Source organism: Melitaea cinxia, chromosome 26, assembly GCF_905220565.1.
Source record: "Melitaea cinxia chromosome 26, ilMelCinx1.1, whole genome shotgun sequence".
Taxonomy (NCBI): Eukaryota; Metazoa; Arthropoda; class Insecta; order Lepidoptera; family Nymphalidae; genus Melitaea; species Melitaea cinxia.
The window spans coordinates 4,590,693-4,617,404 of NC_059419.1; the positions used below are offsets into that span (position 1 = coordinate 4,590,693).

The following is a 26,712-nucleotide window of genomic DNA, read 5'->3' on the forward strand; positions in this document are numbered from 1 at the left end:
CTGTACGCAGGCGCATACCCCCATCTCATTCGAAATATGAACGATCTTTCAAGATTAATTAATACTGTTGTTATATCAGGTTTACCGCGGTAAATTCTAGATAAAAACCAATCAAAATAAAATATTTTGATTCAACTATAATACTATAGTCTTAGCGCAAAGACAATATAAAAAAATAAAATAAAAGAACTAGGTTCCTTTGTCACCTTTGACATTAAAAAGTGAGATAACGTATTTAAAAAATTACACATTTGTGGCTGTAAAAGAAATTATTTTATATACATACTTTTATTTTTTCTATAATATAAAGAAAAATAACATTTAATAATCAGATGGTAATAAAAGTAAGGTATATAAAAAAAAATACAATTGATGTGAACATTAAATAAAGTCCGGAACATAATTACATATGAAACAGCCGACTCTATACGCAGTTAAACTATGATTATACCCAATTCTAGGCTCAACCAGTCTTATATGATTAATATGTCTTATTGTACCTCAAACTAACAAGACTAAAGTAGTTACTCTGTTTAGATGGAGTAAGCTGTTTATCTCCTCTCCTTCTCTCCTAGGTGATGTTATTTTAGATGACAATTTGAAATAATGCATTGTCGATTTTTAAATAAAGAAGCCGAGCAAGAATTGCGCAATGATTTGATAATTTATCGCTGTCAATAATTAAGAAATTATTACTTTTTATCTTACTTTATGCTACAGGACCCACGTGTGTATTGGACAGTTCTACCCAAGCCAACGGGGAATTTGGGTATTCAGTATAGTAGGTGCTGGCGTAATTGGGTTAATATGGACCAATGAGATATAATAGACGGTCGCCATATCAAATCTTGACAAGCAGACGCTAACTTTTCAAGTGTTGTTATAAATTTTGTCTTTGAGATTCATTTCGTGCAACGGTGGTTAAGAAAAACATCTTGAAGAATCCTGGGTCTTAATGAATAATCTGTAAACATTTCACTGCCAAACAAGACTCTCCTTTTATGAAGGAAGTTGAAGTTTTCAACTGTTTGTTAGTTGTTATGCATGTTTCAGAATTGCTCCCGAGATATGAATACTTCGCTGAAAATTCTTAGTATTTCTGGTGATTACTCGAAACCGAGTATAAAATTACGTATTACAATCATTAGCTATATAGTTTAAATAGTCAAAACTTAAGGTAACTACGTTTTGTAACATTATCATCACCAAGAAATATTAAAGTAAGCACTAAGCAGGCGAGCGAACCCCATCGCAACAGCTAGTTAAATAATATAATCCAATCCGCCGCGTCATTTCACTCAGCGTCGATTAAAAAATAATAATAAAAGTTCGTAACTCGTTTCTTGAGGATTTCATATTTTAATGTAAGTGTTTGAATGCCGAGTTAGTGCTAAGTCACGGCCGTGTGGAGTGTTTGATATTGTTAATGCTGCCCCGCGGCGATGCTCGTCTCCGATTGAAATTATCTTGTAATTGTACTGCTTTTGTGTAATAATAATAATCCTTTATTATCAATGCATACATTCGATACAAGGTTATGTATATTACATTAATACTATGTAGTTAAATTATGAAAACAATTGACGGAATTTTTTTTTTTTTTACAAGTGATATATATTTTTTATTTCAAGAGACACGGACAATTTAATTAATTGTAAATGTCAACAATGCTATAAACCATGGTCTTATATACATATCGAGCAACTACAGTGGTGGGGATACGTCGGCTTAATGATTTACCGCCGCCAGAGGCATGACGATCGATGGGTGTGCTGTACAACGAAGACAAAATAGCATTCTGTCTCTTTTCTATTACACATAACGCATTTATGTTTAAAATATAACTGATTACAATGAAACGTCACTTAATAGATCCAATTATAATGAAATGTTACCTAACCGGTGTGCGCAGCACCGCACCACGTGACCGCAAACATCGATAGCAGTAACGAAAAGTTATGAAAAAAAAAAAGAAAAGTTATTAATTATCGTACTCATCTTTCACACCATTGTACCTGTGTATAAGACCGTGCTATAAACTAATTATAAAATATATTTTCACTTAAACTTTCTCCATTAATCATCTAAGGCTTAAAAAAGGGGGTTGTAATGAGATATCATGTGTATTTATTTTTCGTTAAACCCACGATTACTACAAACCAAGAAACCAACAAACAAGCTACTACTAATATATAGAGGAAGTGGCGAATGTTGTAGCAGTTTAAAACCACACCATATATCACTCATGTGGTGTAGAGGGTTAAAAGTTGCTTAATAACATCACGTCATTAATGCAAGGCTGGTCTACAACCTTTAAAGTCCAGATGAATAAGTACAATATCATCTTTCCAAAGTAACGAGAACGTGCGTCGTGTTGCCACTAGTTTACTACTTCGTGACTCCAGCATGAACACTGACATAATTGTCGTACCACTGTACGTGTGTACCAGTGTTCAGCGAAATTTTAAGATTGGAAGATTCCTCACATACTAACTTTTAAACCTATATAAGATCATTATTTAAGACCATAGTCTTTAAAGTTTTATGTTGTAATCTCAACGATACCAAGCAGTCAACTTGGTGTCTTCTCCATTGGCGTAGGATATTGAGATTGGTCACAGCGGCATATTTTCGGCTCAAAATCTGGAGCAGCTCGTCTGTGGGTTTGTAGTTTAATAATTAGTTGAATAATGTATTATTTCAAAAAGCCTTCCATAATATCTGCACTAAGTCAGTCTGCGAACATTTCATTACTTAGCAAACGAGCAATCGTTTTGGATATTATCAAAACAGAGACGAAAAATGGAGCAAAAATAATTATCAAGCAAATTTAATCAATAGGCACTACAGCCTATCTCAGTCTGGCCTACTGGATATAAGCCTCGCCAAGCTCGCGCCAGACATCCCGGTTTTCAGCAATCCTCATCAAGTCTCCACCGGGAATCTTATGTAGATCGTCACTCCTTAGGCCGGGTGGCGTCCCACGCTGCTTTTGTCAGCACAAGGTCTCCACTCCAGGACACGTCTGCTCTAGATTGATCAATAGCTAATATTTACCAAATCATAAATTAAGCATGCACAGATATACATGTGCAATATGTAGCAGATATTTCTCATTTGTATAATTAGAGCCGTGGGCTCCAAATTAATCCTCTATATGTGTTTCAAAAAGTCGACAGGAGCTTTTCGTTTGTATGTGGGTAACAGTAGGTTACGGTAAATAGAGTAGCGCGCTTTTTTTGGCTAAGACCCTGACTAGATCTACTTGTTAAGTTCAAAGTTGCTACAAAAATCATAGTTTCCCGTGAATACTTCACCAATCGTCATATGAAGGATGAAGGATTAAAAATAAAACAATATTATATTTTTAATTATACATATTTATTTATAAATTACTCGGTCACGTGATACAAATAAAATTATTTACAATTAAATAGTACAGTTAAATGTATATAAAAATAATATTAATGATTACGGTCGGCTCCGGGCAACCGTCTCGGAGGTACTCTGTGGTGGCGAACAGAATACTCACGGGAAGGTCACCGGTCGATACTCTATCTGACCCCAATCTAAGCAACATTCATTAATTCCAAGCTTTAATCCAGAAGCTGCGATAAATATGTTAGGTTTGGATAAATAAAATAAATAACCAGAACAATTGATTATAATAAATAAAACATTTAAACTTTAAACAGTGACTAGAGAACGAACGAGGATTCGATTTCCCAGGCGACTTCTCATAAGCTTTCGACAGGGTGTAACACTTACAGAATACTTAATAAATTAATAAATAAATAATCATATCATATAAAAAATGAACTTCTTTACACTAAGACTCCGAATCGTATAAAAATCGTTTCAGTTATCATTATTCGCATATAAAAAAAATTAACGGGGTACCACAAGGTGGCGTCTTGGGTCCCGTTATGTATATGTACGTCAGTCCTTGTAATGAGAATTTTCGTGTTTATTTCGCGTGTATTTTAGTTATCAACTACATTAAGATAGAAGGCGGCGAGGGAGTCTCCCTTGGAGCCGACAGCCCGAGCTTGGTACTGTCCGGCGTCATCGGGGTTACACTTTACTATCTCGAGACGGTATCGCGACGTGCCTTCCATTTGGAACTTGTATCTGCTTGAAGTTTCGTCGATTGGTTTACCGTCCTTCAACCATTGAAGCTGGAGTGGTGGCTGTAACAAGAACACATATTATCCAGTAACGTCAACACCAAAGCTCAAATGAAACTGTAGCCGTACATATCAACGCGGGTAAAACGACAACGCTTGTCTATCACAATTTAGTTGGATTGACTAACAAATCAGTCTGGTCAGTTCTAATATACGAATTGGTTTTATTCACATTTTTAGTGTTACCTTTAATTATCTCACCTTTTTTAATACAAATAGGACTATTCATAAGTATGTTATCTATACCATAATATCAACTTAATTTTGTGAACGAAAAAAAAATTCATATACTTCTTATGATGGAGATAATGATACACATTATTCTTGAATTGATATAAAGACATATTGTTCCGTTTTTGACGTTCAAATGTTTATAATTTTTAAATTTCCGTGCGCTCGTTTACTTAACCAATGAAATGTCCTAATTTCATTTTAAACGGTACACGCTTGTTATTTGACCAATGAGAGCGCCCGGATCACCGGCGCGCATGCGCAAGCCAACCTCCCAAAGAAAGCAGCGCCCGCGGCGGCCAAGAACAAGAACAGCTGTCATCTAACCGCACGCGTCGCCATTGCTTCCGTTGAAATCAAAAAAGCTTCACCGAATACTTCATCTTGCAAAAGTTTGTGTGTGGCATGATTTGTGGACGATTAATGCAGAAAACCGTGGCTGGCCAGCATAGATCCTTATAGTCGCAACAAAGCCAACGAGAACCACTCCGTCTTCCGTTTCTGCTGCGCAAGGTGAGCTGTGCTTGTGCATGTCTCTTGGTCTATATTCAAAGCGTGTACCGTTAGTTACCGGCGAGTATATATTCATGCTCGATCCAGATTGTACGCATAGATATTGCATCATTATCAACGAACCGTACTCATTTGCGTACACATATAATAGACCAAACGTAATAATTAACCTTTGTTGACACGTTTAGTGCTCACCTTATCCAACTCAGCGAAGAAGATAGCAGGTTCGCCGCTCGACACGGTAACTGAGTGCGGGAAGTCTGTATATTTCGGAGTGGCGACTTGTTCTCCAGCTACACTAACTACTAGTGTACACGATGAGAAAGATTCGCCGGCATCGTTGAACGCCTCGCATGTGTACACGCCTGGAATGTTTTTGATGGTTAAATTGGTGATTTTGAAATTTGCTTTTGGAAACTTGTAGGCTGATACGGACATAAATTTAAGCTCAAAGGTCACGTCGGTACGGAAAAAGTTAATATGGACCAAAATTTCGATTCTCAGTCTGCAGAATTTCTACCATATTATTGAATGCTGCTTTAATTTTCGCTACCTAACTTTTGACAATTGACAAAATGTTTAAATAAAGTATGGTTGTTTCTTATGAGCTGTTACAAAGCATCATGTTACTCAACTTTACAAGAAGTTCTTTATCTATATTATAACCGAATACGCATATTAAATTAGTATAAAGCAGCGGTCTTACCGGCATCCTCCGGGAATATCTCAGCGATTTGCAACTTGTGAATGTTCGCTTCACTCGAGTACTGGAAGTCTTTCGAAGGTTTGATCTCCTTGTTGTTATGTAGCCAAACAACGTCGAAACGCTCGGCACCCGCGATTCTGTGTAAATATAGCATTTGCTTTACGTATCGTTACGAAATGTGATGGAAGAAATGGCCTTATCTAGATACAGATTAAGAAAAGCTCGAAATATATGTATTATAAAATTTATACTTTCATTATGTATTTATATAACAATAAAAATAATCACTCGATTCGTCAGTATGATTCAAATCTTTTTGCCATTTATTGCATTGAAATAATAAGTTGAACTAAAACTCTTATAAGTATATTTAAGAAACCAATAAGCTACTACTATCCCCGATCCATATTTCTTTTAGATCATTGCAGCCTCAAATATTGATTATGAATCACATTAAGTGCCTTCCATAGATTACGTCACATTCATTTCACGATTTTTTCGACCCCTCCCCGTCCTTGTCACAGATGGTCACATTTATGAGACCCCCTACCTAGTTGTGGCGTCATATGTTTTGCGTTTTTAGATTTATAAATTTTTATTTATGAAATAAAAAGATTAGTATCGACATTTTTTTTTATTTAAATTATTTTTCAATAAAATCAAGATAATTCTAACATAGGTATGAACTATTAAACCATTTTAATACTAAAAATTATATCAATTACATTTTGAATATGATGTCACAAAAATTTGGACCCTTCCCTATCCCTTGTCACACAATGTCACACTTCGTGGAAAAAGGTGTGACGTAATTTATGGATGGTTCTAATGCTAATTTACATATTGATCACATTTGCCTTACAATTGACTTAATTACAAAAAGTCATACTCCTCACTACCCCACTATACAAAACATTGTCTAGATTATAGAGTCAGTGTCTTGACTAGATTTTAATCCAAGTATGGGTTAAATATGGTCTAAACTCAGACCATGTCAGGATTAGAGTAGGCGCTCCTGGGCCACCACGTACCTGCAGGAGAGCGTGACGGGCTCCCCGTCGTGAACATTCTGTGACTTGGCGTGGTCTACGATGCGAGGAGGTCGGTCGGGTTCAGGGGCACTCGCCTGGCCTGCGACTGGGAACAGAATGACCATTCATCAAAAGTTCTTAAATACAATTGTCAGTACAACATATAATATCATCGAATATATTCCAAAGAAAAAAAGTTCTTTCAGACATAATTTACTAATGAAATCTAGAGACTACTTCAATTTTAATATAAAAATCGGCAATGATGTCTTTACAATAGGCATTGTCAACCATACCAATAAAATCTTATTAATATCTAGAAGAAAAGTGATAAATTAAATTATAATTTAATTATTATTAATCAAAGTAACATAATGATCTTTGTTAATTATTACAATACCATTCCGTCTAATATTATATTTTACCGAGTTAAACATAAAAAAGCCACTACTAAAGACGCTAAAACTTATTATGGCCATATAGTTATAAATCTACGATTGTATTCCTTACCTTTAACGGTAACGTTACACTTGGTCTCGATCTCTCCCTGGCTATTGATAGCCTTCAAGGAGTACACGCCTTCATCTTCAGGGAACACTTCGTATATGGCTAGAGACGCTACGCCGTTCTTGTATTTGAGGTTTACGACCTGGATACAAACAATTTGACAGTAAATTACATTTTCAAATATTACTCGATTCTTTCTTTAAATGTGTTCGTTACTCATTTTACAAATTGGAAGTCCTCTCAAAGAGTAAAAACCTATTTGGAAGTACTTATTTTATGTTACAATAATACTAACAACAGTTCGTTTGGTATATAATTTTCATATTGTGACATAATAAACATAGCTTATTAATGCAAGTAACTTAGTAAGTCTAATTTTAGCAACAATTGCCCATTTATTCGGTGAGCAATCGCTTCAGCCCATAATATCCCACTGCTGGGTCTGTTCCTCTGTCCCCATGTAGGAAAAGGATCATAGCTTAATCCACTATGCTACTCCAATGCGGGTTGGCGGATAATCCCTACTATTAGTAACGATCGCTATCGGGGGTACATGATAACAACCGGGAGCGACGGCTTAACGTGCTCTCCGAGGCACGGTGGGGAGACCCACAAAGACTGCACAAATATCCAGACCACGACAAACATCAGCAAGGCCAATACAAATGTTTGTCATGTGCGGGAATCGAACCCACAAATGCCAGCGCAAACCACCCCAGCCACAAACCAGTGCTGTGACCATTACGCCAACGCGTCGGCGTGGTGAGCCACCGGCAAACTAAAACTGTTAGTACTGTTTGTTGACTTGTTGCTACCATATTATTTCGAGTTTTTTTTTTTTTTAGATTTACATGAATGTATATTCCCTTGTTTTATTATATGTGACCCGTTTACATCAGAGGAATGGATTAAATTTCCTATCCTATACTAGAAGTTTTGAACCTCGACCATTGCTCTGATTTTCTGGCTTACTTATTAGGTGAGCCGTACGCTTGTTTGCCGGCCTAGTCGTACAAAAGAAAATACTGAAATACTCCAAAATACTGACCTCCGACGAATGCAAGGGCTTTCCGTCCTTGAACCACTCGACCCTAGGGTCGGGGTCACCCCTCACAGAGCAGGACAGTAGTAGTGGAGCTCCGTCTTTAGCGGTGAGAGCGTCGGGTAATGCTCTGGCGAACGATGGCTTACACATTGATGAGTCTGAGGCCGGTACTGTAATTAGAAAATATGTGTTTACTTTGAAAGTTGAACATTTGATAGGTTTTTGAAGTAAAACTTCATGTACGCTTGACTTGGTGAATGCGTGACGAGAGCGTTACGAAAAGTATGATCAATCGAGGCGAACGGAGCAAGAGAGAGAGGTGCTAGTACACATTTTCTTTCTCTCTTTCTCTCATAGCCAGTTACGTTTCATATATCTAAGACACAGTGCAGGCCTATTGTGCAGAAGTTTTACTTCAGTCGTGTGGTCTAAAGCACACTTGTTTTTTTTTCTCTTAGTTACAAAAATTTTCTATAGGATAAATATAAGTTCAATTGTAACAGTATAGTTGTAGTTGACCGTAATCTTTCTCCCTAAGGTTTTTTGTAAGATATTGGTTGCAAAAGTTAGTCCACTTTTGAATGCTGTCAATGTACGCTTTTAACTATAATATAACTTTTAAATATTGAAATTGATATATATATATATATATATATATATATATATATATGTTTATGTATTATTTATGTATTTATATGCAACAAATAAATATGTTTATAATACTAAACACAAAAGATACAATTTTGTACCATACACTTTACGAATTATCTTGAAATTATTTATGGTCTATCTGATACTCACAGACTAGTTCCTTAGTAGCACTCCTAGACCTTGATGAGGCTTCAGAGTCAAGCTTAGCTCCATATTTCTTCTTGCTGGCGTCTACTGACGTTTGTGGTGAGAACTTTGGTCTAGGACCTGATGATTTGGGCGGTGGGTCGATTGTCACCTATGATAGTGAATCAATTTTGAAAATTAAGAAGCTAATTCTCGCAACGACTTTTTAAGATTATATAAAGGAAAAATACTTGTCATATTTCTAATTAGTCAGAAAACTAATGATTAAAAGTCTAATATTTTACCAATAGATAATAATCTGCGGTGAAAGCGTTACAACCAAAATTCTTTTGGCATTTATATTACTAAAATAATTATTATACTCCTAATTGTAACTTCGCGAATAATTATGTTGTATTTAAGTAATTATTTTCAAATAATCTGGACAATGTTACCTTAGTCTTTGTAATGATGGGTATCGGAGCCGGTTTCAGCGGCTTTTCAATATAACGTCTCTCGCCTGAGTACAGCAGGTTGTGAGCCAGCGCTGCTTGTTCTTCGCTTATTACTTCACCTGGATAAAATTAATTATATTTTTTGTTATACTTTAAAAAAAAATATTTTTAATTTTTTCATACAGTAGTTCTTTGATATAACAAGGTGGGGGGGGGGGGCACTCTTATTATTTATTTAGAAATATGGTTTCCAAAAATTTTTAAAACAATAATAAATTATAATTTATAATACATTACAAACATTTACGTATATGTCAAGTTTCTATAAAGTAACCCAGTCATTAATCTTGCTAAATAATATATACATAACTTTTTTTCTAAATTTTAGAATACTGTTATATTTGCATGTTCAATTTTCATTTACTGTCCCCGTCACAAGTATTATATCCAAGTTGCACACGCACACACAACTTGAAAGAAAATTTGAACAACCTATCATAGCCATCTAATACGAACCGAGTTCTTATTGATACCGTACACCACCAAACCCCAACACCCGCGGTACTCACCTTCAACGATGACGACGCAGGAGGTCTCGTCAGTGCCGTGTACGTTGGTAGCGACACACGAGTACTTTCCACTGTCTTCCGGTCGGCAGTCAATGATCTCCAGCGTCACGACTCCGTCAGACTGCGTCATCGCATAGTCATATTTGGACAGCTCGCGCTTGTCCTTGTACCTGGAAATTAAAAATCAAGTTTAGATGGTGAAACATTTCTTATTTGTTTTTCAAATAAGTTGATAAGTGTCTGACTGAACGAATATTATTCTAATATTCGTTCAGTCACACATACAATTCCAGAAAGTATGGTTTGCTCATGGTATGGTATACTCACACAAAAGAGAAAATGCAGAAATAGTGAAACTCGAACAATTTTTTACCATATATCTTATGAAAGTGTTTAGTAAGCTTTCAGTACCAATATAGAGGAAAAATTATTTCCAGTTCATAATCTTACCATTTAACCGTAGGTGTGGGCTTGCCGCTCAGACAGCAGAGTAGTTTGCAGGTATCCCTGGCTTGCATTACACGAGGTCGCAGTTGGAAGGTAAATGAAGGGGCGGTTTCGCTCCATTCTTGCCAGAATGTATAAGGCAGTGGTTCGCGACGACGAGGCTCTTCGGATACGTGTTGCCTCTGGACCTTGGGCACCGCTGGAAAGATGTGGACAGTCAATAACGACAGAGACATATTGGAGATTCATGTTTATTATATATTTTTATAAATTTGCGCACCTATTTTTACAATTATATACTCAAATACGAGTACTTTGAAGTAATAGTTATTGTAGATAAATTTTATTCAGAGAAAAATCATCCATTCCTCATGTCTTTTATAAAACTATTTTTGGGATTTAATTAAATGTTAATGTATACATTAGTTTTTTTTACATACCTTATTGCACTCGTATATATTAATTCGATATGATATATTTGTTTTTTTTTTTTATTCCTATCATCAAAATATTTTTTTATATATCACTAGGGAGGCAAACAAGTATGGTACTACACGTAGTAGTAATACGGTCGTAAAGGTATGCGGGTAACGTACACATGGATAAGCAGGATAAGTGCATTTCCCATCTTCAATAAATTTGCCTTATTGGATATATATAATTTGTCTATACGCTCAAATCTCACAAACGATTTTCACATTATATTGACCAAGCAATAAGTTTAAGATGAGAAGTAGTACCGAATCAAAATTTGTAAATCAGAAATCTGTTTAAAACATATTTTGTAATATTAACAATATAAAAATAAAACCTACGTTCCTCCATTGCCAATTATTCCCGAATAATCCAATACAAAACTTTTATATCTTCGAATCCAAACAAACTGAATCATCACGCCGAGACTGGTGCAAGATACAATTAAATCCTAGACAATCACGGAGCCAATGAACCTAGGTTCGAAAATAGACGCGTTTGTGACCTAGTTCTGTACGTTACTTTTTGTTCTAATCTAACTGTTACGTAAATAACGACTGTGTTTTAAGTCATCAAACATGATTATATTAGAATGAGTAGTGTATTTATCTGTTGAGTATTATTACTGTTTGCAATTATTTTATTATCTTTTTAGATTTGATTTAATTTGAAATATTTTTTTATGATACGTTTAGATTAAGATAGATAGCAACATTCTTGTTTATATTACTAGAACTAAAGCAGCAAAAGTCATGACGAGAATGAAAAGGAACAATAACCATTAACCTAAATAAGATTCCAGGAAATCAGACAATTCATACCAACCCTTTATCTTTTAGAAACACCTTTAATTTTTAGAAGATTTGCACGCATGACAAATATAATGGTAGTAAAAATAGCCATTGTATGACAGTAATATTTAAGTATATATTCAAAGAAATTACTCTATAATTGCATGAAACAATAATACAAATTAAACATTAAATCCAACATGGTGCCAATAAATCTCTCTCCAAGACACACGCGCTACGGAGGCGTCTTGATGGATGCCCCTATGTTTAACGCGACAAATTGTTAGTCTTTTGAACTGGCATATTTATTAATTGGCATTTAACTAACTGACTTTTGAATTTAGGTTTGATTGTAAGAGATGATCGTGGAACGTGTTTAATGTCAGACAATTATTTATATTAGTCACGAAACAAGCGTCGGAATTCGTTTAAATGTTAATTTTGATTCATTGAAAATTTGTTTTCTATTTATATTTATATTGTTACATTGTTTAAAATAATTTTCTCACTAATTAATGTTGGTTTTTCTTAAACAATACGACGAAATTAAATATAAGTAGCATATGATTATCTATTTCAAGAAATCATACTTCAAGTATAAACAATGTCTTAGTAGTAAGACTTTGGTAGGCATGTGCCAAATTTTGTATACAATAAGAATTGGACTAAATTACGTAGTGATTCATTACACGAACTAGATTTTGACAATAATAGAAAGTATTATCAGTTATTCGGAATATTAACACGGTATATTCAATCAATATTTTAAACCGGAAGATAGGTCACCCATTTTAGAATTTATTGGTAAAATTTTCCAAATTCTTTTCTCATTTCGATTCACGTTTATCACGGAATATAGCGCTTGTATAGGCAGTAAACCAACATGCTATGACACAGAGGTACAACTGGACGAGAGCTACCTGGTAAAATAATGTAAAATGTAGTGAATAACTCACGTTGTACATTCAAGAAGACAACCTCTTCCCTGAAGCCGTAATGATTTTCAGCCCTGATGATGTACTCGCCGCGGTCCTCTAGCTTCGCACGGTTTATTATGAAGTAGTAGTCGTCGCCTGCGTATCTGTTTATATACATACAATTTAAATGGTTCAGTTTCCGCTAAAGTTCCTACATTATCCAAGTCTAAAATTTGTTAAGGATTCGTTAGAAAATATTCGAACAAAAAAAAAATGAAAAACAAAAGTTCTAATAACAATTTAAAACATTTGAATAAAAATAGTATACATTTTTTTGGCCCATTACTTTTATAATGCATTAATTTCACGTACGTTTTTTTTTCTTCTTTGTATTATTGTACTGTTTGTTTCCTAAATAAAAATATAAAAAAAAAAAAAAAAAATAAAAATAAAATAAAAAAAGATAAAAGAGTTAAGTTTGAGACAATGTGTCGTAATAAAATTAATAGTTAGCACATTACCCAATCCACCAAACTATTATTCAAAATCTAATAGAAAAATTTTTTTCCTGTAAAATTTAATGCAAGAGTATTAAATATTTGAAGATTTTCAAGGGTATGGATACTATCAATAGTTCAATATGAGTCAACTTTTTAGGCTATTGTAATGTTCTTTTATTGAAGTAAAACTTTTTTACACACGTTTGACTTAGGGAGTTAGCTGGTGAATGCTTGACGAGAGCATTACGAAAAGTGTGATCGGGCGAACAGAACGAGCCTAGAAAAGGCACTAGCCATCTCACTTGATGTATCGAAGGCATTTGATCGGGTCTAGCATAAGAGCCTATTGAGTAACTTTCAGCTTATGGAATACCCCTAGCCTCTGTAACTGGATATCAGATTTCCCGAGTACGCGATCATTTCGAGTGGTCATAGCGTAGCGTAGTGGTAGCTCATCGTCTCACGGTGATGGCGGTTAATACTGGTGTCCCTCATAGATCAGTCCTCTCTGCAACCCTCTTCTTGCTCCACATTAATGACAGGCCCAGGCCCGGTATCTTTGGGTACGCAGATGACAGCACTGTTACGGAGAGACACAAATCGAATCCCCATGTTAGTAGGGCTGAAATTCTTGAGCGTAGTGAGGCTCTGGTCGAAAGCATAAATTTGGCTTTGAAAGAGGTATCCGATTGGGATGATGCCAATATAGTCCAATTTAATGCTTACAAAACGCAAGCGTGTCCTCTTACCGTTAAACGGAGTTCATTCTCACTAACTCCAACTTCCAGTGGTGTATCTGTACCGATTACCGAAAGTATTGATTTTCTAGGTATAAATGTTTCATCTAATCTGAACTTCGGACAATGCATCGAATCCACGGCAAAAACTGCTGGTAAGAAACTTGTTATCCTCAACAAATTTAGGCAGTAGTTAACACCGGAACCGCTTTTTACTCTGTACCAACCACAAGTTCGATCGTGCATGGAGTACAGCCATTTATGGGATGGCTCTGCCAAGTACCAGCTTGCTACTTTGGATTCTGTGGATCGACGCGCCAGAAGACTCATCGGTTATGAATCGCTAGTTAACTCTAGACTTCAAAGTTTGGAACATCGGCGCAAGGTTGCCTGTCTGTCGGTATTTTTACAGGATATATTTCGGAGTGTGCTCAAAAACTATACAATTTGGTTCCACCATCACCTTTTTACCACCAAACCGCAAGGCATTGCGTGAATCTGAACCGCTACGTAGTTCAAATCCCACGATGTGACACTAAGACGCTTTGCTTCCTCGTTCCGATACGCACCGCAAAAATTTGGAATGCCCTTCCGTTTTTCCAACTAACTATAACTTGGGTATCTATCAAGAGTGAATGGGTATCTTCTAGGCAAGCGCGCACCATCTTGGCTGCATTTTCACTTACCATCAGGTGGGATCGCAGTCGAGCGCTAGTCTATATATATATAAGAACGTCACTCACCGCTTCATGTACTTGACGGACTGCCTCAGCTCCCGGTTGCAGTGCGACCACGTGACGGTGGGCGCGGCGCACGCGATGATGCGGCAGTACAGCTTCACGGACTGGCCCTCGTAGCAGAACGCCGACTGCGGCTTGATCACGAACCGCGGGGCCGCTTGTCGCCGGTCTGCCGCGTCACACCAATGTTAATAAAGCATGCACATGGTCGACTGTTCCTATGGTAAGCGACTTGAGGCTTGTTATAGGTGACTGTCGACTATTATAGCTAAATATTTAAACACTATTTCGATAGACACTACCTGACCCCGCAAACGTTTTGGCACATATATTATAAGCCCCCTTAGTCCCCCCCCCCCTTATAACTTAGGGGTATGAAAAATAGATGTTAGTCGATTCTCAGATTTACGCGATATGCTCACATAATTTCATAAAAATCGGTCCAGCCGTTTCAGAGGCGTTTTGTGGGTGAGATGAACGGGGTCTGAAGTTCCTCATCCACCACTGAAAAGAGAGGATCCTCCGACCAGACGTGTGTTGTGTCTGACGGACTACCTCCCTGACGGTTGTACTTGTATATCGATGGTGGAAAGGCATATTGTATTAACCGCCATTTTTGGCGATATCGAGTTATATATACCGTTGGAATCGGGAGAATGAACTCTTTCGAATGGTCCTGATTTCAGCTCGATCTGACGACTTTTATGGTCGTTAATACACCAGTGATTTTGAAGTTTTTCATATTTTCTTGTGTTTTAACTCTATACTAAATAGTGGATTTTGTCATTAAAACACCTCATAACTAAAATTTTTATCTTATGCTACTTTGCCTTGCTTGACTTTAACCAAATTTAAATGTTAAAACAATTTACCAAATTATAATATTACCATTTTTGTAATTGATACATTATACCCAACTTGACTTTTCTTGATCAGTAGAATTAAAACATTTTACTCCGATTTTAAATGTTAGTCATTGTAAGTTAATACATTTTACTCTACTCTAAAATGCCACTGTTTCCAAGATAATACATTTTACCTATCCAAAATAAGGTAACATTATGCGTTGAGTCGTTTTTCTGTTCTTTCTAGAATCTATTTTAATACAATAAAACAAAATTTACTTGTTTTTTTTTTACAAATAAAATCTGCATTTAAACTGACCGTTTGTCATTCCTCAAAGATATCATAGTGAGTACTTGAATCTTCGTACCTCCACCAATAAGGCAGATGTTCTACCAGACTCAGATTTTGAAGACATTTCTAATGTTGAGATAGATGATAACTGAGTATTACCTAAGAAGTTTCATTAAACCACTCGTTATGGTGGACTGAAAAGTTTTTTAATAGTTAGGTGTTAAGATTTTGAGTTATTTTTTGTAAATCTTTTAAAAATACTGAAAATCCTTAAGTACAAATTAAAACTGTCCAAAGAACACATTGTAGCTTATTTTTTTTTTATCAAGTATTAATTTAAGTTTAATAATATAATTATATGTTATATACTATGTTTGTAAACGTCAGTATGAAAATTTAATTCAGTTTTTTAATTGTAACTTTATGATAAATATAATTTCAGTTAAACATTTATTTTTCATTTTTTTTTGTTTTGTTTTAAAGTTTAGTTTGTGGCTTAAATAGTAGTTAAGTGTATGGTTAAGCTACTTGACCCTCTTTGTTCTAATACACTGATGTCTGTACAACTGTTTTACCAGGTTCGCATAGATATGAAAAGGTTACCTAAAAGTGTTTACCTCTCTCTGGTCATGATTGGATTTGTTTTTAAGTCATTTTACGCGATAGTAATATCACATTTATTTGGATATAAAACAATTTACTTGAAAATATTAAATTATATTCTGGATATAAAACACTTTGCTTGACATTTTTTGGATGTAATATTTAGATATAGACTAATTTTACCTATCTGAGATTTTATGGTATTTGTATTAACTCCATAAAATAATACAAATGTTAGACATACGTTATTTTTTATTAAATGTATACATTTGTAATAAATTTTATTACTATTTCACATAATTTCATAGAGATATCTCCAATACTTTAAAAGTTATGAAGTTTTTAAAACTTTAATCGTCTCTCCTGATCATTTTACTAAACGGTGGATAATACATTATGCCTTTCCATCGTCGATATGTACTCAATCGCTCTGATAACTTTGATATCGCGATACATCAGTTTTCTCTAGTTTGTATGTCGTGAGATAGATGTCGCTACAGAATATTTTAACTAACATTGTGACACGAGAATTTTATATATAAGATAAAAAAATATATAAATATTACAAACAGACTAAGATGAAAATCAAACCCGCAACCCGCAAAAAACAGTGCTTTCGGCACTACAAACTACGCCAACGGGCTACTCAGAAATACATTAGATATATGTAGTTGAGTTATAGAATTGGGTTGATTGAAACCTCTCAAGCGTGATTAGATGTAGTTCTTTATACCAAATAATTCAGAGTTTACGAAAAAGAGAAAAAAAAATAGAACAACATCTTTAAAAACCATCTAGAGTAACATCTAAAAAATAATTAAAGCAATAAAGTTGTCTTATCATCCAGATTTTAAAATCAAAGAATTTTAATAAATGAAGACACAAGAAACATAAGACTTACCGAATTGTCCATCGTAAATCTTCCATTTTTCGATAAGCAACTTGCGCAACGAACTGTATTCGCTGAGCCTTCCGATGGGCAGGACGAATGATGACCAGTTCTGTTTGAAAACATTATTATTGTTGAATACCATATTTAAATAGGCAACAGGTAAAAGGTTTTGTCTATATAGTATACACACTGTCATTACATCGAATTTAAGGCATGATGACCAGTTCTGTTTGAAAACATTATTATTGTTGAATACCATATTTAAATAGGCAACAGGTAAAAGGTTTTGTCTATATAGTATACACACTGTCATTACATCGAATTTAAGGCTATATAATAAGGCTAAATAATAATAGTTATTTTTATTGGATACTAATTATATACAACTTTAATTAAAATAATTATAGTACAGAGTAAAAAATAGAGTGATCCAAAATCACAAATATATTAATGGGATTAAAATCAACAAATCGAAATATGATTGCGATATCTTGAGAAACCGACAACAATAAAATATGCCAAAAGTTCCAAAACTATAGCTTCATCCTGCGATTTGATATTTTTTGGGCTGCTCCACATACCTCGTATCTCTGCCGTAGCCTGTTCCTCATCTGTTCGTATCTCCTCGCCTGTATGGTGGCAGTACGGGCCGCTGTGGCATCTCCGGCCAGCCAGCGATGAGCCAGGCACTCGTGGGCAGTCAAACGCTTCCTGGAATTGGCGAGAGGTTTTAGACGCTAGTTACGGGAAAATATTTAGAATTTTTTTTGTTATTCTTTCCTCCACTTTTAGAATAATGACAAATCGTCGTTTACTGCAATTTTCTAGGGTTAGTTTCTAGTCACGGAAAAATAAACAACTTTTTTCTTTTCTTTTTGTGTGTTTGGGTTTAGGAAGAGGTTTTAAGCATTGTTGACACTAAAATATTGGTTTGAGCTAATCTGTATAAGTATGTCTCAGTTGATGGTTAATAGAAATTATTTGGACAAATTTCGTGATATCATTTTCAGTACTTACAGAAAAGTGATAAATCGTTATTATTTTTGCACTTTTGGAAAGGTTAGTTTCTTTGTTCGTTTCGTTCTGTTCTTTTTTTTGTATAAGTTGGGTTTGAAGAAAGGCTTGGAGCATTGTTTATACTAAAATAGGTTTAAGCAGCCCAAAACTCTAGTTCTCTTTAAGATCGAAAAATTTTTTTTAGATTTTACAGTAACATTTGAAAATATCCTTCTCCTCCTTTCAAGTAAATATGTTAAGTCAAAAACTAAAAAGTTCTACTATCTCCCTCTATCCTTAAATTTAACCAAATTCCAACACTACTTACTCCTTATTCTTGACCAGAAGCCGTCTGATGAAGTCCTTAGCATCATCAGATACGTGTTGGAAGGCCTCCTCGTCGAACTCCCAGTCGCAAGCCTTCACATTCTTCAAGGTTTCAATGTCGTTGTTACCGGCGAACGGTGACAGTCCGGATAATCTAAGAACGAAAAAAAGTTGCATAAGAGTATTTTAAGTACATTTGTCTTTTTGGTACTTACTACCCATAAACGTAAATACTTTAACGTAAAAAAGATTGAAATGCGTGACGTTTGCTTTTCAAAGCTTTCATCACTTGAGCCTATCACAGTCCACTGCTAGGCATAGGCCAAAAAAAATAATCTATACATATAATAAAATGGTAGGAAAGTCAAAACTGTACATTGAATATTTTTTTAAAAGAATACTTGGGATGTGCTCTACAATCGATACCGAAGCCAAAAATATGGTTTTTAGAATTTTTGTCTGTTTGTCTGTATGTATGTCCGGGATAAACTCAAAAAGTACTTCATGGATTTACTTCAAATTTGGCACGAATATTATTAAGAAGTCGGGTCAACATATAGGCTACATATTATCACGCTATCCCCTACGGGGAACGAGCAGTGAACCTTTATTTCTTCAACGCATTCTGTAATAACGTGTAATCTAACGACGCATATTTGAATGTTGTTATTATGTTAATAACCATGCTAACTTCATACTATAAATAAAGATATTCTGTAGTATATTTAGTATCAGCAATGCACCCGTGCGAAGCCGGGGCGGGTCGCTAGTAATAATATAAAAAAAAAAAAAACAAAAAAATTATCTTTTTCATGTAAGATATCAATTAAGTTAGCGTAATTTTGGTCGGTGGCACGTCTGCGTTAGGGATACTAAGTTTAGAATAATTTGTTTTATTGATGTAAGTTGCAGTTGTGTAAGTAACAAGTAACGAATATTAACAAAAATAAAAATTGGAATTACAAAAGCACCGGCATTATAAGCCTGTGGATATATCTTTATATTAAAAAAAGACATAAGCCTTGGCCAAGTTCGTGTCTTCGGCCTATGTATTTCACAAAACCAGTAATCGGATGGTCTTTCTCCTACACGGGGAAAAAGGCCTATGCCCAGTAGTGGGATATTACAGGCTGAAGCGAAAGTAATTGGATGGTTATTACGCCATCGGTCGTCTTTTTAAGTTCCAAGATGGTATTGGAACTGTGTTATCCCTGAGTCGCCACTTAAGATACCCACGGGAAGAGGGGGGTGGCTATATTCTAGACTGCCGTAACCACACAGCTAAATGTTTTTATTTACTTGTAAATATGAAAACTTCCAAGAAAACTTGTAAAATTCAAGAAACCGAGAGGGCCAAAATTCATTTGGTTGATACACGAATCATAACCGATTAGAATCGTAAAACTTAGTAAAACGATGACAATACTCACAACACATAAGCGAGCACTCCAACGGCCCACATATCGGTGTAGAAACCGACTGGCTCGCGCTCTACAATCTCTGGTGCTGCAAATTCCGCTGTACCGGTTGATATCTTGACCACTTCATTCGGATCCAACTTTGTGGCTAGACCGAAGTCGATAATCTAGACAATGAAAATTACGCTATAGCTTGTCAAACACATACACACATATAGATTTCTGAGCTATTTGATATCCTATAACCGTATAAGAATGTTGCATCTTTTAATCTCATTTTAAAGTAAAATGTATTTTATATTTTCCTTATTTGCTTATTTATTTATTTATTTATTCTATTAGGCAATCCAACAGCGTTATGATATAATAGTATGTTACAATATAATGTTAGCATATGGCCAAAACAGGATCACACTGATATGAACAAATTAATCATTATAAAATGCATAACTAGGCACTATATTAAAAAATACAAAAAGTAAAAAAAAGTTAACGATTATGCTTTAGATTGAACATTTCACCACTGTCTCTACATTCGACAAACCAATACATTTTTTAAACATAAGTTCTTTGTGTTACTTTCTGACCGTTTTCAACTATTGCTCTGACTGATGATATTCATCTACCGTCAATTCCTGGGTAAAAAATAACAACCTCATACCTTAACATCAGTACCAGTCCTGGTGGTACACATAACGTTTTCAGGCTTGAGATCCAAGTGGATGATGTTTTGCTCGTGCATGTGTCGCACTCCTTCGCAGACTTGTCTCATGTAGTGCGCTGCTTCGGCCTCACTCATATTGTAGCCAGGTTCCGTGATACGCTCGAATAGTTCTCCGCCAGATAGGCTGTTAAAAGTGTCAGGAAATTGTTTTAGATCGACTGAGAAATTTAGTAACATTTTAGAATAAATTTAGTTGTTGAACACTTGTTATCTATTAACTGTTTCTATTTCATAATACGAAACATATAAGCTATGACTTGATTTCGTAATAATACTGTCCGTTTTCATACTGTCACAGAAATGCTACTAATTTGATGTAGCCGATATGATCTCTCTCAAAATATCCTCTCCAAAACCTGGAGTTACCTGACTGGGGATATACCTCGACCTACCTATACCTTTCAAGAAGTGTTGGGTACCTGTGGTGAGTAAGGTGACCACAGCTCCTGGGGGAGGGGATGGATCGACAATGCGCTTGCGATGCTTCTGGTGTTGCAGGCGTCTACAAGCTACGGTAATTGCTTACCATAAGGTGAACCGTACGCTTCTTTGCCGATATAGGTGTATAAAAAAATCTACTCACAATTCGAATATCAGAACCATTTCGTCATCATCTTCGAAGGCATCGTGCAAATTGATCAGTTTCCTGTGATGCAAATGATTCATAATATCGATTTCCTTCTTGATCAGCTCTTTCTCCATAGCTCCAGCGACTGGTATAAACTTAGCTGCGAAGTAGTTGCCAGTAGCGCGTTCGCGACACCGATGGACTACACCGAACGCGCCTGTGCCTACGACAGTTCCCGTTACGTTGATTATAAGCCTTTGGTAGGATTGGGGTTTTGGTTATTTTTTTATTGAATATTCGATCTTTTATATCGGAATTGAGTCTTTGATTAAATTTGTAAATATTACTCTTACAACAGGCATATATTTACTTGACACAGAGACTTGTAGACATATAGTTACTTAATGAACCAAAAAAATAAGTTTATATGTATATACAATGTGGGATAATCTTTTTACTGTGTATGGTAATGAATATTTAGTCAAAGGGGACCTTTAATACAATTTGCGTAATTCTTCTTATTTCGTATTCTAAAACTTTGAAACCATGTCTCTTCTATGTAATAAATTGTTAATATAACACAATATTATCATTATATATATTTAAAAAAAAAGTTTCCTAATAGTTATATAGTAATTAATCGATAGGTATCTGCTGTATTTCTATACGTTTATATAATATAAGAAATATCATAATTATATTAAAAGCCAAAAACGTGCAGCAAATTTAGATATAATAATATATAACAAAGTAAGCTATTAACGAATAAATATTCAAAAATAATTAAATAATACAGTGACTGTGTATGTTTTTCATTTACAAAAATTAAGTGTATTTTTCTATTATAGTTATTTTTTTATTTTATCATAAAATCTTTTTGGTTATATTTACCATAAAATACTAAAACCTATTTTCTTTTAAGTAAATTTTAGTGTTAAAAAAAGTTATTTCTTATTAATTTCCAAAACGTTTTAAAAAAACGTTTTTAACGTGCCTAAGCGTGTATAATTAAAAAAAAAGTAATAGTAATAAAAAAAATATACGTATAAAATTATAAATATATAGTATGCGTGTGAGAGAGAGATGCAGATAGATAGAGATGCACTACATCGATCTATTCACACACAGACCTCCAAATTGTTTCCGTTTAGAAGAAGCTCTCACGAAGTCACCTGCGAAATTCGACATTGTTTTTATATAGTTACTGACACGGCTATTGAGCGATGACCATCAATGGGTAATAGTGGTCGCCCATTGATCGAAATTCGACCGTAATTATAATAAACAAAAGAGTATATATCGACGGGTGCAAAGTAAAAAAAGTTAACTACAATTTTGAGATTTTTTTTTTATTGCAGTAACTAACTAAAAACTTTATATTTTACAACATGGCTAAATAAAAAATACAAATATCACCTCATTTCTTGTACTTTTGTCAAGTAAAAGAAGACAACTACTGCTGTTTTGTAAAATTACACGACGTACATGCGTTCAACTACCACCTGGCCGCTTTTACGCAGTCCGCACGGGGGGCGCACGTTCATTCCTATTGTGTCATCAGTCAGATGTCATGTTCTTCGCCGGCCGGCAACAATGTTTGTTTGTTTTGGTTTTTTACGTATTAAGGTTTGTGTGAAAGTATTATCATAATAATAAACCATTTGAATAGATCACAATAGACATGGAAATACGTTTTTGGAAATTTTTGGAATTGGAAAAGTCATACTTATAAATATATGAAACATCTTTATTAAACCCAGATTTATTAATTCCTATGTAGAAACGACCAAGTGGTAGTTAACTCAGTTGTCATATTTTTAAGCACAATGTAGAGGCAGACAACTGCAATATCTCGTAAATTAAACATAATTAGAAGAAATGAAATATACAATTGTTTGTCTTTCTAAAAAATATAGCAGTGATGAAAATTTCAACAAATTTGGTTTGAAATTGACAAAATGGGAGCACTTTTTCCTATTTTGCGCTCTCCTGAAAAGTTGCTGTTTTGTATATAACTCTTTTTACTTTGCACCCGTCGATATGCACGTGTGTTTCAAATACATGGTAGTGTGGGTGATGTATTTTTTTTATTTAATGTATTTTATGCATAATTAAATAAAAATATTAGCATTCTGCACTCCTTCTCTATATAAACTACAAGTGTACGAAATTTCATACTCCTCCGTCCGCGCAATTTTCGTAAAAAGGGGTCCAAACTTTTTGCTTCACGTATTTTAATTCGTTGATTTAATTAGTACTACGTACTTGTACATTTTATTTATTTATATTTTCGTACCGAGCAAAATTGTTTGCAACCCCTATACGATGCGCAAAGCGACCCCTATATTCTATAGCTGAGCGCTCAATATCCGTGCCGATACCTATACTAATAATGTTCAAAAGAACAACTACTTTGTTAGTCATGTGTTAAAGTTCTAATTTCCCAAGCAACTTCGTGAGTTAAGTTTAGTTCTACGCTTTACTTTCATGCTTTTCGTTTGATTTATTTTATTTTTTATTTGTTTTAAGTCGGTGTGGGATATCCAAAAATATTTTTACTCATTTTGAACCAATTACAAATACAATTGGCAATTGTTTTTTAATCTATCAGTCTATCGAAAATACTTCAGTACAGCAAGCATAATACTTGATATTGTTTGCCATTTGTAATTCATTTTAAAACAAATATTCTTACATGTGGAATGATAGGATATAAAGAAATGATTATAGTTTTACTTACCTCTTCATATAAACTATATTTTTACCCGTATTAAATGTTGCATGTACAAAATAAATATTTAATTGTAAATAATTTAAAATCAGAAACTTTAAAATATTATACACTATTAACAAATTGAAAATTACACACCGACAATTAAACACAACTTAAAATTAACAGTTTTATAAATTAATTATTACTTATTATTTTAAATTATCGAACACTGTTACATGAAAAACTAAGTTACAACTACTCTAGTAACTAAATTGAGTCATTCTAAAGTCCTTGTTATATTTTACCTAATTTTCTGTTAATTCTATTCTAGTCATTGCCAGTCAATATTTTCTCCACCTCTCCTTTTATTTACAACTGTTGTTACAAATTTGTTTACAAGCTATGTCATATTATAAAAGTGTATCATGTATGTGTCAGAATATATATATGTCCGGTTAATTATGTATAGAAGTGTAGTTGTTTTAATTCTATGATTTGCATAATATTCTGTGTAGTTTATACTAAAACACTAACAAATGAATACGCTAAGTTGTGTCTAGAAATACTTAAGAGTATGATCATTTATTGTACATTATCTCAACTGTTTACTGAGGGTAGTCAAATAAAATTCGGATGTTTTGAACTCCTTAGGGATGAAGCTGTAGCTAATATAGTCTGGGAGATAAAGGATATAGTGATTTTTAAAAGAATCGATCACAACTTTCAGCGTCTTAATTCGTGTCTAAATATCCTCTAGTATTTTTAGTTTTGTGATAAATCTAGTCATTAGATATCTGTCTATGATTGTGTGCTGTGTAGTATTGTTGTTACGAGTGTTTTTCGATGTGTACATAATGTATAAAGTGTGTGCTTGTGTAAGTATATTGAATGAAAAAACTGTCGCATAATCCGGTCATTTTGTGCGCTATGATGTGTGCGCTGTAATTTTTTTTTAAATAGTATTTATAATTTGTGTCAGTGTAGTATTTTGGTATGCATGCAGATGTTATCTGCAAATATTATAAGTGTAAACCGTCAAACCATTTCTATAGTGTTGATCTGTAAACATATTAATTTGTATGTGTTAGTGTAATCTGAACGTGCATAAAACATGCAACATTTTTACATAATATAAAAATAAGTACATTTAATCTGTACAAATCTTCATAGTCAGGAATTAATTACAACATTTGTGACCAAATATTTATGGTGTATTGTATATTTTTAATTAGAAAGATAGGCCTATTTATATCACCATAAAAGTGTTTAATTGCGGTTAAAAACTTACCAATCTCTTCGAGTATGTCATATTTGTCGTACACAGAGCAAGTGCGTATATCGACGGGTTGCGGTACATATTTACTGTAGATGTCGAAGACATAGCTATCGTAGTCCTTGACCGGTCCGTGATCTGCGTTCGTTCGGATACGTTTGCCTGTCTCATCAACTGGAAAAATAAAGGTGAAAATATAATAGTTATCGATATAATACAAATAAGTAACTCAAATCAAGTGAACCTCTCTGATTCTTAATGAGAAATAAAAAAAATTTAAACATAAATCTAAGTAAAAATAATTGCCTGTCTTAATAGCTTATTTTAAAAAGTAATTTGAATACGGCGTTCTAATTTACTACGCTATAATTAGGCAAGAGGCGTGACCAGCTAAGATACAACGACGACACATAATTTCTTTAACAAGTATGGACTAAAGATTTATGCAAATATAAGCTTTATATTACTGCTAAAGTTTATTTTGTGAAAACTATAATAATATACGTAAAACCACTTAATAAACACTGAAAAATTTCGTCTTAGATTTTAAAATTATTAAAATAAATTTTAACTAGGACACCATAACATACCCGGATATTCTTTCTTCTTGAACTCTTTCTTGATGATAGACTTGGTCTGTATCAGAGACGTGGGTTCGCTAGGCTCCGACCGTCCGTAAATGTTTTCAGCGTATACTCGGAACTCGTATTGCTTGCCTGACGCCAATCCTGTGATCGCCATTGTTGTGAATCTGTGGAAATATAATTAAATATATACATTTGTAAAACATTGTTGTATTTAAAAAAATGAATAATTTGTGTTTCCAATACTTGAGTGGGTGGCAATAAATAAAATTTAATTTTGTGTTCACTACCGCTGATGAAAAAAAACATCGGTTTAAGAAAATAATTTACTCGCAATCTAGAAGCAGTCGGAGCAGAAAAGTACTTTTTTTCTTTTTTATATCACTATGTCGGCAAACAAGCGTACGGCTCACCTGATGGTAAGCGATTACCGTAGCTTATAGACGCCTGCAACACCAGAGGCATCGCAAGCGCGTTGCCGACCCAATCTGCCCTCAGGAGCTCTGGTCACCTTACTCACCAACAGGAACACAATACTGTTTGAAAACAGTATTATTTAGCTGTGATCTTCTGTAAGGTCGAGGTACTTCCCCAGTCGGGCTGCTCCATATTTTGAGCAGGAAATTCCTGCTGTGCCCTACCTCAGTTGCTGTGACTTTAACTTTACAAAATACTGCAGCAAAACAATACTGCTCCTACGTAACAGTTGTGTTCCCGTGGTGACCAAGGTGACGTCAGCAACCCACTCGCAATGCTCCTATTATTGCAGGCCAGACTAATATATTCGCTTACCATTAGGCGGACTGTTCACTAGTTTCCCACATTTCTGCTATAAATTTAAAAATAAATA

General features: G+C 34.5%; 1 protein-coding gene across 1 annotated transcript in view; it reads right to left on the reverse strand.

Annotated features, from left to right (window-relative positions):
- Positions 1-3,646: 3,646 nt before the first annotated feature.
- The window catches only part of LOC123666551 (twitchin), a 119,457-nt gene continuing 96,391 nt past the window's right edge, over positions 3,647-26,712 (reverse strand). The window contains 20 exon segments of the mRNA XM_045600665.1: positions 3,647-4,190; positions 5,127-5,296; positions 5,638-5,774; positions 6,669-6,774; positions 7,179-7,317; positions 8,224-8,390; positions 9,022-9,169; positions 9,453-9,571; positions 10,022-10,191; positions 10,472-10,667; positions 12,690-12,814; positions 14,631-14,796; positions 17,269-17,368; positions 17,841-17,970; positions 18,584-18,736; positions 20,013-20,167; positions 20,662-20,848; positions 21,308-21,515; positions 25,294-25,452; positions 25,869-26,029. Of these exon segments, the coding sequence (XP_045456621.1) occupies positions 3,984-4,190; positions 5,127-5,296; positions 5,638-5,774; positions 6,669-6,774; positions 7,179-7,317; positions 8,224-8,390; positions 9,022-9,169; positions 9,453-9,571; positions 10,022-10,191; positions 10,472-10,667; positions 12,690-12,814; positions 14,631-14,796; positions 17,269-17,368; positions 17,841-17,970; positions 18,584-18,736; positions 20,013-20,167; positions 20,662-20,848; positions 21,308-21,515; positions 25,294-25,452; positions 25,869-26,029 (3,103 nt within the window). The 3' untranslated portion in view covers positions 3,647-3,983.